Genomic DNA, 15,867 nt, shown 5'->3' with positions numbered 1-15,867 from the left:
TAATTTATGTTAGTAATGGTCCTATCGATAAATACTACATAACTAAAATTATATAGAGTTAAATTCGCCATCATTTATGTATTATGTATTTTACCGCATCGGCTATGGTAACAGAGATATTCATGAATTTGTATTTTTGTTGCTGTCGACGCCGACCCACGAGAAAGTAAACAAAATTTAATGAAAATCTCTATGTAAAATCTGGGAATACGTAACTACATTCTGGGCTATAAATAAATTTTATTCACGCTGGATGAAATGGTATACCCCTTTTCACTAGAGTTTAATCCTGATGTAAACAAATAGGCGGAGCACATTAGCTTTGCTTGTGGACATACACGTACTTGGTTTGAGAAGCAACCGTCGCACTCACTCGACTGTATGCGAGCTCGAGAAAAGTAGTACGTCGCATTGATTTTATTTTATTTTAGTTTATTACATTTAGAGAGTTTGGAAGAGTATGTAATCAAATTAAAATATGGTTGTCATATATGCCTTTATATCGAACCCTTGGAAGGTCCATAAAGGATACCTACCGTCCTTACCTATCAGCAATTGGCATGAGATCTGTCTCTTGGGTCGTTAACGGGTTCTTCGTCACTTTCTGAGGTAAAAGGTGGGTACCAGTTATTTTATCTATCTAGTAAATGAAAGATCAATTCTGTGAAATCGTGGTTTATTGCATGAATCATTTAAATGAGGAAAATTCAAGAAACAACATAATTCGAACTTCTACCGGTTCGATTAACACAACACTAATTACAACGTAGAGGAGTGATATACCTGTTTGAGAAGCGTTGACTCAACTGCCTGATGGGTATCCTTACTAGAAACCACTGTCATAAGTTAGGAATGAACTAAAGAAAGTCTGGAGATCCTTAAATTCGGCTTGCATGTGAAACTAACACAACACGAGATCTGGACTCTTGGTATAATTAAGGCAGTCCAATCGGTATGTGCCACAGAGTGGTTGTACGGCATGGACCCTTAATATAATCGATGTGACATGTGACTATGTCATGGACCGACATCTAACTTTCTAATTTACGTTAATGTAATTGTGGATGATGACCGCAAGGAAAATGGTGCTATAATGGCATATGGCCTTAACCTAAGTCACTGAGGTTGATGACCCCATGACCACCCAAATTTCTAAGCTGAAGGCTAAACACAATTAAGTTACAGTAGTTGGTGACCAAGGTTTCCACTTTAATAATCCCAGCACATTTGATGCTCAATCAATCAAAGTCAAATAATAAACAACAACAGCAACGCTTACAGCACTTTGTGTCAATAAAATCTTTTATATTCTGACATGTCCCCTCAATCGTTACGATAACAACTGAATTTTCCCAGCAAAATAAATAAACTAAGATTTCCAGACTACATTTTCAAGTTAATCACTTGGCTTTAACTTATTTCTCAAATACGGTTTTCACTGAGTTTAATAATTTAATAAATTGAAATTATTTCTGTAAGTCCTAATTAACAACACATTCTATCTCCGCGGACGAATGGTTTCTTTAACAAGTCCCTGCTCAAATTTATTTACGTTTATTATTTTTTATCGTCGCTTCATATTGTGGAAGCTGGAAAAAATTTACATTCACTTATTTCCAGTATTATATTTGTTTCATGACGTCACACCATTAGTTTAATTTAACACTAGCAATTATTAACACTTGGATAACCCTAATTATTAAGTACTAAATATCTGCATAAGTAGCTCGACGTAAAATCTCAGCCAATTCTATGTCACATCCCATCATGACATTTAAATAAAGCTTTGTGCATCCCTCAAAAATGAAATCAATAACTACAACCAATACTCTATTTTGGACACCCTGGCAATGGTTAAATACGCTCATTATAGTCTAACTTCCGCCGCTCCAAATATACGTGCATATATCGGTTGAACGAGTTAATATTAAGGAATGCGATCTAATAGCCTACATATTATTCATTGATAAAATTTCAATTAAACTTAGGTCCCTGCAAAGTTACGAACTCTATTCTATAGAATACAATCTGATTTTCCACACGCTACAAGACAGCAAAAATACCGTTACTCTCCAATGTCGATCCCTAGTCAGCTGTGTAGCCGAGCAAGCCACCCCTTCGCTTTGACGGGAACCGTATTTTTCACTCGGCTTTGAACTGGTCTCTAAAGAAATTATAACTGCGATCTCACTGATAAACTTACAAATACGACATTCTTGACCCAGACAGATTATGCTCCGAGATTTACTTTAAGATGTCACTCAATAATCATACATATAGCAAATCTGCCCTTTCTACATGGAATACATCCCAATTTCCATCTCAAAACATTACAAAAATTAATCCTTCGGGTTCACGCAGGATCTCCAGGCATAAATACAGGCTTTCAACTACCTGATTCACAAAAATCCTACCTCAACTCCCACTTTAACAAGACTTAAACCACTTGCTTCAAAACCCGACAAATATCGACGACATAAAATGGAATAGGATCCACGACGTTGTACATACACAAATACTCCGATAATGAAACCTCTTCGCATAACGTGACCTCGTATTTCTGAACTGGACGTCACAAAAATGACTGACAAATTTTACTGTAATTTACTGTCAGTTATACACAGTTTAAACGGACATAGAAATAGCACTCCCTTCGTAAGAGATATTTATCGATTTCGTCTCGTAACTTTCCTTAATAAAATTTTACATTGCTCAACACGACAGCATGCCTACATTCGATTGAAAATGAGTAGCCTCGAATTTCTTAGCCAACTTTCGTCATAATTTCAAACAGAAAAATGTTCACATCAGATTAAAGATCTTAACCTGACACCACAATATACAGAAAAAAATCTGCGCACGGAAATGACAATCTACTTCAGACGTTATATCGTTTCATAACTATCAAATTGACTATTTTGCAACACATCACATTTCTAAATTTATCCAAGCATAAAAACAAAATGACCTTTCGTCATATTTCTGGCATTCCACGAAATAAACGGGTGACCATACTGTGCCACAAATAGACATACAAAATATAAGTGGTGACATCGTGAAACAAACACATATGTTGTGATGATGATAATTCACCTACCTTAAATGTACGCCAACTTCCATCGTGTGAGTTCACAAGCAACTCTCTGGTAGTTTTTATTTAGCCATTTTAACACTTCTGGCTTCACATATCATTTTACTCAATATCGCTTTTCCTGAAAATAAAGGTACAAATATATATATACTCCTCACTCGATATTTTAGTGGACCGAATACGACTGTTTGTACTGCCGATCGCACGCGAAATACTTTATACAACGCGATATTATTTAAACTTCACTAATACTACTGCGGCATAGGTCTGACCTCTTTTACATGTTTATTAAATACACTTTAATTAACAAAAACTATCTCCACTTGGAGACGCTACTCGAGCCACATCGGCCAAAAATCTATGTTCACTAGTCTAATACTCGCCGATAAATTGCACAACAGTATGACTTTCTCTATCAAGTTCAAAGACTCAATGCGGGTGACTTCAAGATGGCGCATTCCTTTTTATAGTTTCCACTCCCTCTCCTAGGCATTTTTCTGTAACGTCAAGAAATTTTACATAAATTTTCCGACCTTGTGGAAATGTATTTAAAGCATTTTTACTGTAACCAAGTACTTACTAAATTACTAGTGACATTGTTTATGAACATTTAAAATTAACTGGTTAAATGACCTGGTTTGATAGGCACTATATTCTGACGACGTGACGTGGGTTGAACAGATACGCGCGCCTTTCACCAGTTTCCCTCGGAAACTGCTTAGAAATCTAAAATCTGTGTTACTAAAGACCCATTTGTCTCACACGCAATTATAGGACATTTGTTGTATTAGTTTCGCTGCTAATTCCTTTTAATAGATATATTTATTTAACCAACACTTTTGTTGTGTCCATGCACTGTCGACACGTGTGGGTGATGTCACTTTTCTTAGCGTGAGAATAGAGCCATTCTCACCCAATGCCACGTGTCGTTCCGATGAGAAAAATAATGTATTCTCATTGCGATTAATATGGGGCCTCGTAGTAACTTTAGGACTCTGATTTCTTATCACACAAAGGTCATGGGTTCAATATATGTATGTTTTTTATAAAATAGTGAGTAAATAACGAGAAATGAAGGCACAAGGCGTGGTGTAATACAGGATATATTCTCGTAGTGAGGGAAAGTCCCAAGTTGTACAACGCGGAGATAAGGTGTTGCATCTTGCAGCAGCAGTCAGTGTCAGTATTCATAGTGAGAACAATGGAGCAAGAGGTAAGACCATCGCGTGTAGTGAAGCACAAAAGAGGAAAACCGTTCAGAAGTGACCATAAGCAGTGCATCGTGAACGTGTTCAATAAACTAAGTGAATAGAATCCTGGTTTAGTCGTTTATTCAGAAGTTCAGATCTTCGCACTGTTACTGTATGCGATGCGCAGCCCTGTACCTCCGAACACGAGACGTTGACGGGATGGAGGTCGGCACTACACGCCCAGCTAATCACAACTGTTTATTTGGTGGAGGTGTGGACATACCATGTTTTCATGAGGATTAGACTCTCGTGAAAAGATATAAAGTTTAGGGAAAGGTGTCAAAAACTTATTTTTTAAATACCTATGTTATTGGACCTATCGAAAAGTATTAGAGTTAAAGAGCATACATGTTCCAGTTATTTATGTCATACAGTTTTACCATGCCGACTATGATAATAGAATTCATGAAATTGAACTTTTGTTGCTTAGTGCATATCATCGTATTAACTGGCGATCTTTTGTATCATTTCTTAAGGTGTAAATCCCCGTGGTCAATAAAGACAATTGTGAAAATGATTATAGAAAATGAGAAAAATCGTCAAGGAACGATCACTTGAAGAAGAGGGAATCATGAAAGAAAGAAGGACTCCTTCACACTAGATGATGTTTCCAGTCAGTTACCGGGTAGGCATAGACTGAATGAAGCCCCATCTAGCGGCGAGGGTAGGAATTGTGCCGGCTGCCTAAGTCTGTCGCACTCATCTGGGGCAATGATTAATGACTGACAGATGAAATGAAATGATATTGGAGAGTGATGATGGAATGAATGATGACAGGAAAAACCGGAGCATCCGGAGAAAAACTTTTCACGTCTCTGCTTTATCCAGCAAATAATCACATGGAGCGACCGGGATGTGAACCACCGAGCCCAGTGCTGAGAGCCCGGCGCTTTGCTGCCTGAGCCACGGAGGCTCGCTCTATTATCACAGAGTCGGAAGAAAACTAAATGTGAAGGACTACAATATCGAAAGCTCAGAAAAGTGATCAATAATAACATTACGTTCACCATTGTTGTGATGTGGTTTCTCTTTTTTGCTGCCAATCATGTCCGATAGATGGGATTACTGCTACGTCCGGAGTAAAACAGTATCCCTTAATATTAGCGAAAGTAGCTGAGGAGTTAGATAACTGTGCACATTCCATATGACTGTACCGTCACGGGGGATACTACAGCTAGTACACACTATTAAACAACATATTTCGTTCTAAAGAAGCATCCTCATATTCTATCTAATCACTTTACATCTTACGTACATATGTACATACATATAAATGTTTGTTTGTATATCTCGAATGGACTCAAAAACTACTGGACCGATTACATTGAAAATTTCACAATTTGTTCTTATTACCGCTGGGAGGGTTTGGAAAGTGGTTTGAATGAAATCTGATGGGAAGTTCGGCATAGGGGGTGAGAAGGGTGAAAACAAATAGGGGAAGGTAAGTAAACCGCATGACAACTCTGATCAGCTGTTTGCTTAACCAACAGTATGTAAAGATTATGATGTGTACTCTCCTCTTCTTCTTTTTCTTCTTATTATTCTTCTTCTTCTGCTTTAAAAAGTATATACAAATGAAAAGTCCAAGTTCAGTCCCCATGGCGTAGGGGGTGAGAAGGAGTGAAGAAATAAAAAGTCGAAAATGACAGAGATTACGGGTGAATGTGTGTGTATGTTTCAGCATAGCTCTCAACCAAACAAGATACACATATAACTTAATATCTGGAAAAAATACTGTAGGGGCAAGGAACCACTAGCACCTCTAAAGAAAGGGGTGAAATGTAAAATTACGAAAAATGACCGATATTAGTGGCGAGTTCATAGACCTCGGGGTAGCTGAGGTAAACCGTGACACTCTGGATGCCGTTTGAGCCAAAATTCATTCCCAATCGGGATGGGGGTTCGAAGGGGTGGAAGGAATGTCCACTCCTCTACTCCTCTACTCCTCTTACACTCTATGGCCGAATCCGTCATTCCTCCTAGGAGTGTCACGTTATCGAAATTGATCTCGTGATGGTAGCTTACTTACTGTTAGCGTTGTTGAGAGTTACTATAAAATTGGTCACATTAAATAAATATATAAGAGACAGCCAAATGAATACGGTTTACCTGCCAAAAAGTATACTGTAGAAAAAAAGCCTATATTAAAAAGTAAACATCAGAACTTTCGATGTCCACGGATGTCTTTCTTTGGCTCAAGCTTAATAATACTAATACTAATAATAATAATAATAATAATAATAATAATAATAATAATAATAATAATAATAATAATAATAATAATAATGCCATTTGCTTTACGTCCCACTAACTACTTTTACGGCTTTCGGAGACACCGAGGTGCCGGAATTTAGTCCCGTGGGAGTTCTTTTACGTGCCAGTAAATATACCGACACCAGCCAGACCTATTTGAGGACCTTCAGATACCACCGGACTGAGCCAGGATCGAACCTGCCAAGTTGTGTTTGGCTCAAGCTTGGGTCCACAATAAATGCACAGTGCTTGAAGACACGTTGTAGAAACTGAGGTGCCCTATGAACTCAAAACATCCGGACACGTTATTGAACGGTTTTATCCTTCTTCATGACAATGCCCGCCCTTACATTGCCAACCCTGTGAGAAATACACTTCGGAAGTTATATTGGGGAACTCTTCAACAACCTCCGCAATGCTTGATCTCTCCCCATGTTATTTTTACACCTTTTGGGAGCTGGAGAAAGACATTCGCACACATCGGTTTGCAGTAGACGAAGACGTGTGTAACTCGGTACAGGACGGAAGATCTACATGAACCAAACGCACGCAGAAGGAAGGTACTTAATTCCCCGCCTGTCCGCACGCACCCTTGGCGCGACCCTGAAGGTGCGCTGGCGAGGAGACTGAGAAGAGGAACCACACAACTTGCTAACATGCCTGCTATATATTCAGCGTGTGTCTTTCACACCTTAGTCGTTCTGACAATTCCTAGGATCTGTACTACGACTGTCAGGTAAACAGCCAGATGCGTAGGCTGCAGTTTTGCAAACTAGAAGTTAAATACACTGACTGACAGAGCAAATGCAACACCAAGAAGGAGTGGTCAGAAATTTATGCCAATTGCAGGGTAGACTGACGTCACTGAGGTATGCTCATGATGTGAAATGCGCCGCTGTGCTGCGTACGTAGCGAACGATAAATGGGACACGGCGTTGGCGAATGGCCCACTTCGTACCGTGATTTCTCAGCCGACAGTCATTGTAGAACGTGTTGTCGTGTGCCACAGGACACGTGTATAGCTAAGAATGCCAGGCCGCCTTCAACGGAGGCATTTCCAGCAGACAGACGACTTTACGAGGGGTATGGTGATCGGGCTGAGAAGGGCAGGTTGGTCGCCTCGTCAAATCGCAGCCAATACCCATAGGGATGTGTCCACGGTGCAGCGCCTGTGGCGAAGATGGTTGGCGCAGGGACATGTGGCACGTGCGAGGGGTCCAGGCGCAGCCCGAGTGACGTCAGCACGCGAGGATCGGCGCATCCGCCGCCAAGCGGTGGCAGCCCCGCACGCCACGTCAACCGCCATTCTTCAGCATGTGCAAGACACCCTGGCTGTTCCAATATCGACCAGAACAATTTCCCTTTCCCGTCGATTGGTTGAAGGAGACCTGCACTCCCGGCGTCCGCTCAGAAGACTACCATTGACTCCACAGCATAGACGTGCACGCCTGGCATGGTGCCGGGCTAGAGCGACTTGGATGAGGGAATGGCGGAACGTCGTGTTCTCCGATGAGTCACGCTTCTGTTCTCTCAGTGATAGTCACCGCAGACGAGTGTGGCGTCGGCGTGGAGAAAGGTCAAATCCGGCAGTAACTTTGGAGCGCCCTACCGCTAGACAACGCGGCATCATGGTTTGGGGCGCTATTGTGTATGATTCCACGTCACCTCTAGTGCGTATTCAAGGCACGTTAAATGCCCACCGCTACGTGCAGCATGTGCTGCGGCCGGTGGCACTCCCGTACCTTCAGGGGCTGCCCAATGCTCTGTTTCAGCAGGATAATGCCCGCCCACACACTGCTCGCATCTCCCAACAGGCTCTACGAGGTGTACAGATGCTTCCGTGGCCAGCGTACTCTCCGGATCTCTCACCAATCGAACACGTGTGGGATCTCATTGGACGCCGCTTGCAAACTCTGCCCCAGCCTCGTACGGACGACCAACTGTGGCAAATGGTTGGCAGAGAATGGAGAACCATCCCTCAGGACACCATCCGCACTCTTATTGACTCTGTACCTCGACGTGTTTCTGCGTGCATCGCCGCTCGCGGTGGTCCTACATCCTACTGAGTCGATGCCGTGCGCATTGTGTAACCTGCATATCGGTTTGAAATAAACATCAATTATTCATCCGTGCCGTCTCTGTTTTTTCCCCAACTTCCATCCCTTTCGAACCACTCCTCCTTGGTGTTGCATTGTCACTGTCAGTCAGTGTATTTTCCTGCGTACTACTAACGGATTTTAACGGCGGTATTGTAATGCGGAAGATGTAGTAACATTTTTATTGGGTTGGTAATAAGGTTACTGAAAATATAGTGAAATTTAGCGCGGTGGTGTACGTGTTCCCTGGTGTTTTCGTTTGTTTAGCTCTATTCCTTTTGAAATGGTATTACTAGAATCCAATATCAGACTCTTATTAAGCTATAATGTGGAAGTCCAGGTCAAAAACAGAATTAGGACTGAAATATACACATACGAAGAAATGTTAAAATTAATTAACTATGTAACTAAACTGTTATAGAAAATAAAAGGACTGAAAATGTTACCTGGATGCAAAAGTTAAGATTCAGGTTATGTATCTTTTTTTGTCTAGTACTATTTACGAGGATGCGCGTTACGACGAAAGTAAAGTTTATATTCGTAATTAATGCCACTGATGCAGCGTAGGATCATTAATTTGATTATTAATTCAATTTCTTGCTTGCTCATTGAATAAGTGTCAGTTTCTTTCTTTTCAATACAATATGAGAATAGTTATTGGCAAGCATTTATCTCACTTTAGTGTAAATACTTAGTAGCAAGTTGTTATGAAGTCGAAGAAATATAACCTCCTTAACATCCTCACTACCGGGCGAGTTGGCCGTGCGCTTAGAGGCGCGCGGCTGTGAGTTTGCATCCGGGAGATAGTAGGTTCGAATCCCACTATCGGCAGCCCTGAAAATGGTTTTCCGTGGTTTCCGATTTTCACACCAGGCAAATGCTGGGGCTGTACCTTAATTAAGGCCACGGCCGCTTCCTTCCAACTCCTAAGCCTTTCCTATCCCATCGTCGCCATAAGGCCTATCTGTGTCGGTGCGACCTAAAGCCCATAGCAAAAAAAAAAAAAAAAATCCTCTCTCGACGGACGAATCGCCAAGAACAACGTCGTATACCTTTACCCCATATGTGCGTCGCGAATAAATTTGGAATAGAACCACGCTTTTGATACGCATTCTAATGATTAGGAAATGTGTACTATCACCTCTAGTACCCTACCGACTAACATTTAGAAGGTTAAAAAAAAATGTTAGACTATTGGGAATCGAGCCCAGGAAGAAACGCATAGTGGCAAACGATGTTGCCCTAACAACCACAGCTAACCATGAAGCTTGCTGTTGCCTTGCTCGTGTGCAACTCATATAGTCAGTAGCAACAACTTGCTAGATTGGGAAATCTTTTAAGGATTCTGTGTTAGTTCGACCGGAAGCATGCCATATTTTATAAATATATACATAGATTACATTGTAACAACTTAAATTTCGTACATCATGCAGATGTAGATTTATCTTTATGTGTAGCCATCTTGATTCTTACAGTAGCGTCCCCGATAGGAGCAAAGTCCCAGATCATCATCATCATCATCATCTGTTTACCCTCCAGGTTCGGTTTTTCCCTCGGACTCAGCGAGGGATCCCACCTCTACCGCCTCAAGGGCAGTGTCCTGGGGCTTCAGACTCTTGGTCGGGGATACAACTGGGGAGAATGACCAGTACCTCGCCCAGGCGGCCTCACCTGCTATGCTGAACAGGGGCCTTGTGGAGGGATGGGAAGCGTGGAAGGGATAGGCAAGGAAGAGGGAAGGAAGCGGCCGTGGCCTTAAGTTAGGTACCATCCCGGCATTCGCCTGGAGGAGAAGTGGGAAACCACGGAAAACCACTTCGAGGATGGCTGAGGTGGGAATCGAACCCACCTCTACTCAGTTGACCTCCCGAGGCTGAGTGGACCCCGTTCCAGCCCTCGTACCACTTTTCAAATTTTCGTGGCAGAGCCGGGAATCGAACCCGGACCTCCGGGGGTGGCAGCTAATCACGCTAACCACTACACCACAGAGGCGGACAAAGTCCCAGATAAGAGCGTTAACTGCCTCTACAACTTTGGCATAGCTGACCTTGAGAATATTCTCCCAGATTGCACATAAACGAAAGTCGTAGTACGCGTTTTCAACCGAACTTCCAGATAAATGTGCTAACTGACACATAAATTTAAACCGAACTTTCATCTGGCTGTCGTAGTACAGGCCCTTAGAGGGAGATCCGTTTACTTCCTGCCCGGTGGGGAGAAGGGTTGCCATGGGAACGTGAGCAGATCCACTGCGGTTGTCATGGAGATAATCCTGCTGACTGGCTCGTATTGCTTGGAGTTGACAAACCTCTAACTTCTGAGTTACGTACGACAGAATACAGCGGTCCGAACGAACGAACAAGTGAACCGAAAGCGAAGGGAAGGAGAAAGAAATGCAAGAATGTGGCAACATCGTGCAATGCTCCTCACTCTGACAAAACGCTTCTTTTAAAATTACGGGTATGCAGGCCCGTCAATACTCCCCTCACCACCGTGGCCTTGAGTTACTGCGGATCTCTCTGTCTGGTTCTTGCTGTATCTCCCGACCAGTTTAGATGTACTTCCGTCTACACCAACTTTTTCAAGACTGGAATTGACCGTCTCATAACCCAGAGCGACAAAAGTCCAAAGAGTTCTGGGGGTTACTTTTGAGGTACGAAGAGTTCTAGTACGCTTTTTGACAGGTTGTGATATGATTGTCCCTTATAGAATTACCATACCTGAAAAATGTGCCCCCATAATTTTTCCATGGGAGAGGCACTGTCATGAGAACTATGACGAATTCTACTCTGGTTTGTACTCGCAGATTACTCCCGTCGAGATCGAAACACAGCTGCTGGAGCATCCGGGAGTAAAAGAAGTCGCAGTAGTGGGCGTGGATGACGACTTGGACCAAGAGCACCCGTTGGCAGTGGTCGTACGTCAACCAGGATCGGATGTAACTGAAGAGGAGTTAATGCAGTTTGCAGCAAGTGAGTATTGAACACCTGGTATCAGAGAACAGCTAGTAGTCTGTATTTCACATAGACAGGAACTGATGCAGTTCACAACAAGTGAGTATTGAACAGTGTTTGAACATCTTCAAGTCATTAATAATTGTGACTTGTAATTCAGTAGGGTATTGTCCGATGCCTTGGCTGAATGGTCAGCGTCGAGGCCTTCTGTTCAGAAGGTCTCAGGTTCGAGTCCCGACTGGGTCTGAGATATTAATCACGAGCGGTTATAAACCTTGTTGATTTCTGTGTTCCTGTCCTTTGTGTCACTATTCCGGACTTTTACTTCACTGTCGCTCTTATCTAGACGCGGAAGTTTGGAAAAGTTGGAGTTGTCAATGGTCACTGAAATACTGTGCACGGTACGCGCTACGACTACTACTACTGCCACTTTCATGTAATGTACATTGACCTGGTATACAATGTCTTTTACTTCTATTCGGAATCGTGTTGCTTATTCTCGATATTTCGTCTTCAGTGTCGCTACATAAATGGCGCATTTCATCTTCGAGAGCAAAGGTTAGTCCTCAGATTCCGTTCATCCAAACACTATCTTATTTTATGTTATTTTACTTCCGTATCCACACCTACGGAGGTTAAAATATAACTACAGGAATATTTATAATGTAAAGAACCCACTGCACTTCAGTAATACTTATCAGAAAATAACACGATGGTCGGCGTGAATGGCGAGTTCCTTTGACGAAAGATACAGAGTGATTGGGAGTAAAAATATGTTTGAAGAGGAAAATAGGCCGGGCTAAGTGGCTCAGACGGTTAAGGCGCTGGCCTTCTAACCCCAACTTGGCAGGTTCGATCCTGGCTCAGTCCGGTGGCATTTGAAGGTGCTAAAATACAACAGCCCCGTGTCGGTAGATTTACTGGCACGTAAAAGAACTCCTGCGGGACTAAATTCCGGCACCTCGGCGTCTCCGAAGACCTTAAAAAGTAGTTAGTGGGACGTAAAACAAATAACATTATTATTATTATTATTATTATTATTATTATTATTATTATTATTATTATTATTATTATTATTATAAAATAGGCCGTTGCTATCCACGTAGAATAATGTAGAAAGCACCAACGAATTGTTCATAAGTAACCCAACAGATGGCACTGTTCAAATATAAGAACCTTCCAGCTGGCTTTGATTTGCCCCGCAAGACATGGGTAGCCCTCAATAGAGTCAGTACTAACCACGGGAGATGTGGATCAATGATGTTTACATGGAGTATGAGATCTTCTCCAGCCTCTGACTGTGGTGCAGTTAAGCAGACTATCGACCATATTGTCACCGAATTCATTGGAAGGGCATTCGCTGGATCCAGCCAGGACTTTGTGGTGGCTTCTGCTGAGGCTATACATGTCTTGCGGGGCAAATCAAAGCCAGCTGGAAGGTTCTTATAATTGAACAGTGTCATCTGTTGGGTTACTTATGAACAATTCGTTGGTGCTTGCTACATTATTCTACTTGGATAGCAATGGCCTATTTTCCTCTTCAAACATATTTTTACTCCCAATCACACTGTATCTTTCGTCAAAGGAATCCCCATTCACGCCTCCGTGGAGATTAAGTGAAAGGGAGAAGGAAGGAGAGAATTTGGATCTAACTCTTTGAACCCTTTTGCTTGCATGATTGTTTTCAATGTTATAATGTGTATATCTTGTAATCTATAATTATAAAAGGAAGTGTCTGTCTGTCTGTGTGTCTGTCTGTCTGTCTGTCTGTCTGTGCGCGATGCCCAGAAAAATCTACAGCACGCAGAGATCTGCAATTTTGAACATAGGTAGATAGAAGGGGGTCCAAATGCACCTCGAAGCCGGAATTTTCATTTTTGCTTTCGTTGGTGAGTTATGAACGAAAAACCATCGGAAAACGTGCATTGGGATATGACAATCCAACGTGCTGTCACCAAGATTAAATCATAGAGTCCCTGTCGCTAGGCAACGTACGTAAGATAGGTACAGAACACAGTATTCAAGGAGCCATTTTACGTCCAGGCCGTAGGATACCGTTTTGGTCTTATATGGTGTGAGGGCATACGACGGTGTTGATCCTCTGCAATGAACACGGCTCTGAAGCTGATGACGAATATTATTGAAGCCACCATCATGACTGAGCATGCTGCGGACGAAGTAGTATTCCTCGGACTGTAAGTCCATTGAGTTGGAAGCCATTTTCGGCCCGCGGCACGAGGAGCCATCAGCCCGAAATATTCGGAAGTGTGAAGGTGTATGTGCGCGAAGCCCAGTCAAATCTACAGCACGCAGAGATCTGCAATTTTGAACATAGGTAGATAGAAGGGGGTCCAAATGCACCTCGAAGCCGGAATATGTAATTCTTACCTCCACATGGAAGGACATTAATACAGTTTATTCCGAAGCTCTATAAGGAATCAATATATTTTGTATTATATAACATGGTCTTTTACAGGGTTTTAATATTATCTGTACTATCCATCAACTCGGTATCTTAAGCATTGAAAGTAACAATATAATAAAAACAAAATAATGTATTTCATGCAATTTACGTCAAAATGATGTGAGTTAATAAATATAATGTTTTAATTTGCGTTTAAGTAAATAGTTTAGAAACATCTAACGGTTCAATTAACAAACGCGGGCAAAGCTGCGGGCACATGCTAGTTCAATATAAGACTTAAGTGTGTGTCCAGGGGCGTATAACAGATTGCACAGGCACTGACTTGTCATCGAGGCGACCGTGGATCGAATTCCAGCGAATGAGAATATAACTATTGTCTTGGTATTCGGATACATCTTCTCTATTTCTTCAAAACATAATTGAAGATTTCGGGGGTTAATAATGTCAAATCACACTTTGTAAGTTCTGAAATATAAATGAATGAATTTTCACAAAATGTTTGCTGCTAAAATGTTGAATCTTTGAAATATGTTACTCAATACAATGGCATATGTAATCCTTCTTTATGTAACATCCTGAGAAAATTGCTCACAGAACCAGTATTATAGGTAATTAGAGCATATTAAACACTGAATGTGCCTAATCAATTTGAGGGTTGTAATGGTTTACGTGCAATAATAATAGATGTAGTGAACTAACAATGCAAATAAACATCTGTTTCTGAAGTTCTGGGTTGAAGTGCTTCGTTTACCGCCATAGATATGGAAGAATAGAAAGGAACTTCATGTTGGATATAACCGTTTACAACAAACAATTTAAAAGTCCAAAATATGAGGGTTATCACTTTTTACCACCAGGTCTTCAATTATTACTTTCTGTTCGATATGGAACACTTTAGCTCAGCACACTGATGATAGAGGAACCCCCTAGCTCCAGGTTTTTTCGAGCAGGGGTACGTTAGGTGGCACGGATGCGTGGTTGTCGGCATCCCGATATGATAAGGGTGGAGGACGTGCCATCAGGTTCATAGTGGCTCTCCGTATGGAGTCTCGTTTCGCGAGGTTCCCCTCTTCAGCTACTGGTCCTCCGTGGAGATTAAGTGGAAGGGAGAAGGAAGGAGTTGCCCCTCCAAGTCACTGCTGAGCCGCGGAGGGAGGGGTAAAGGGAGATGACACACAGGCAAGCGTAAGCACAGTAGAACAAGACTTTTTCTTACAATCTCTCTTAAGTCACACCGACACAGACAGTCTCATGGCGACGGTGGGATAGGAGTGGTAAGGAAGTGACCGTGACCTTAATTAGGGTACAATTCCATCACTTGCCTGGGATTGAAATGGGAAACCACGGAAAACTATCCTTAGTATTGCGGACAGTGGGGCTCGAACCCACTATCTCCCGGATGCACGGCCAACTCGCCCGGTAGAACAAGACAAGAGTAAGCAGATTTCCTTTTTATAGGGTGTTGTTTGTATGTATTTTTGGAAGTAATCTAATGTATAAGGAGGCAGCTCTCTAAGATTATGGGTAATAAATTCAAATTCAATTATTATTCTCTATTCATTTCAAAATATGTTTCGACGTATAGAATCTACTGAAAATAAAGTCCTAACGGCCCCTATTCTTCTTCTAACACTTTTCCCACTCCTTGGTGGGTCGCGGGTGCGAACTATGTCGCCCATGAGGATTTGGCCCAGTTTTGCGGCTGGATGTCCTTTCTGACGCCAGTCGTAAGTGTTGGGAGGGGGGTATATCTCTACCCCATCGTTCCATTTCCTGCTACGGGATCGGGATGAGGTGA

General features: G+C 42.0%; 1 protein-coding gene across 1 annotated transcript in view; it reads left to right on the top strand.

The window, feature by feature from the left end:
• Positions 1-15,867, top strand: part of LOC136866969 (luciferin 4-monooxygenase) — a 132,622-nt gene that overhangs the window by 97,207 nt on the left and 19,548 nt on the right. Inside the window, exon 8 of the mRNA XM_067144059.2 lies at positions 11,497-11,662. Coding sequence (XP_067000160.2) covers positions 11,497-11,662 — 166 coding nt within the window. The remainder of the gene's footprint in view (positions 1-11,496; positions 11,663-15,867) is intronic.

Source organism: Anabrus simplex, chromosome 3 (assembly GCF_040414725.1).
Source record: "Anabrus simplex isolate iqAnaSimp1 chromosome 3, ASM4041472v1, whole genome shotgun sequence".
Lineage (NCBI taxonomy): Eukaryota > Metazoa > Arthropoda > Insecta > Orthoptera > Tettigoniidae > Anabrus > Anabrus simplex.
The sequence above is the reverse complement of the archived record's forward strand: the minus strand, read 5'-3'. Positions and strand labels throughout refer to the sequence as shown.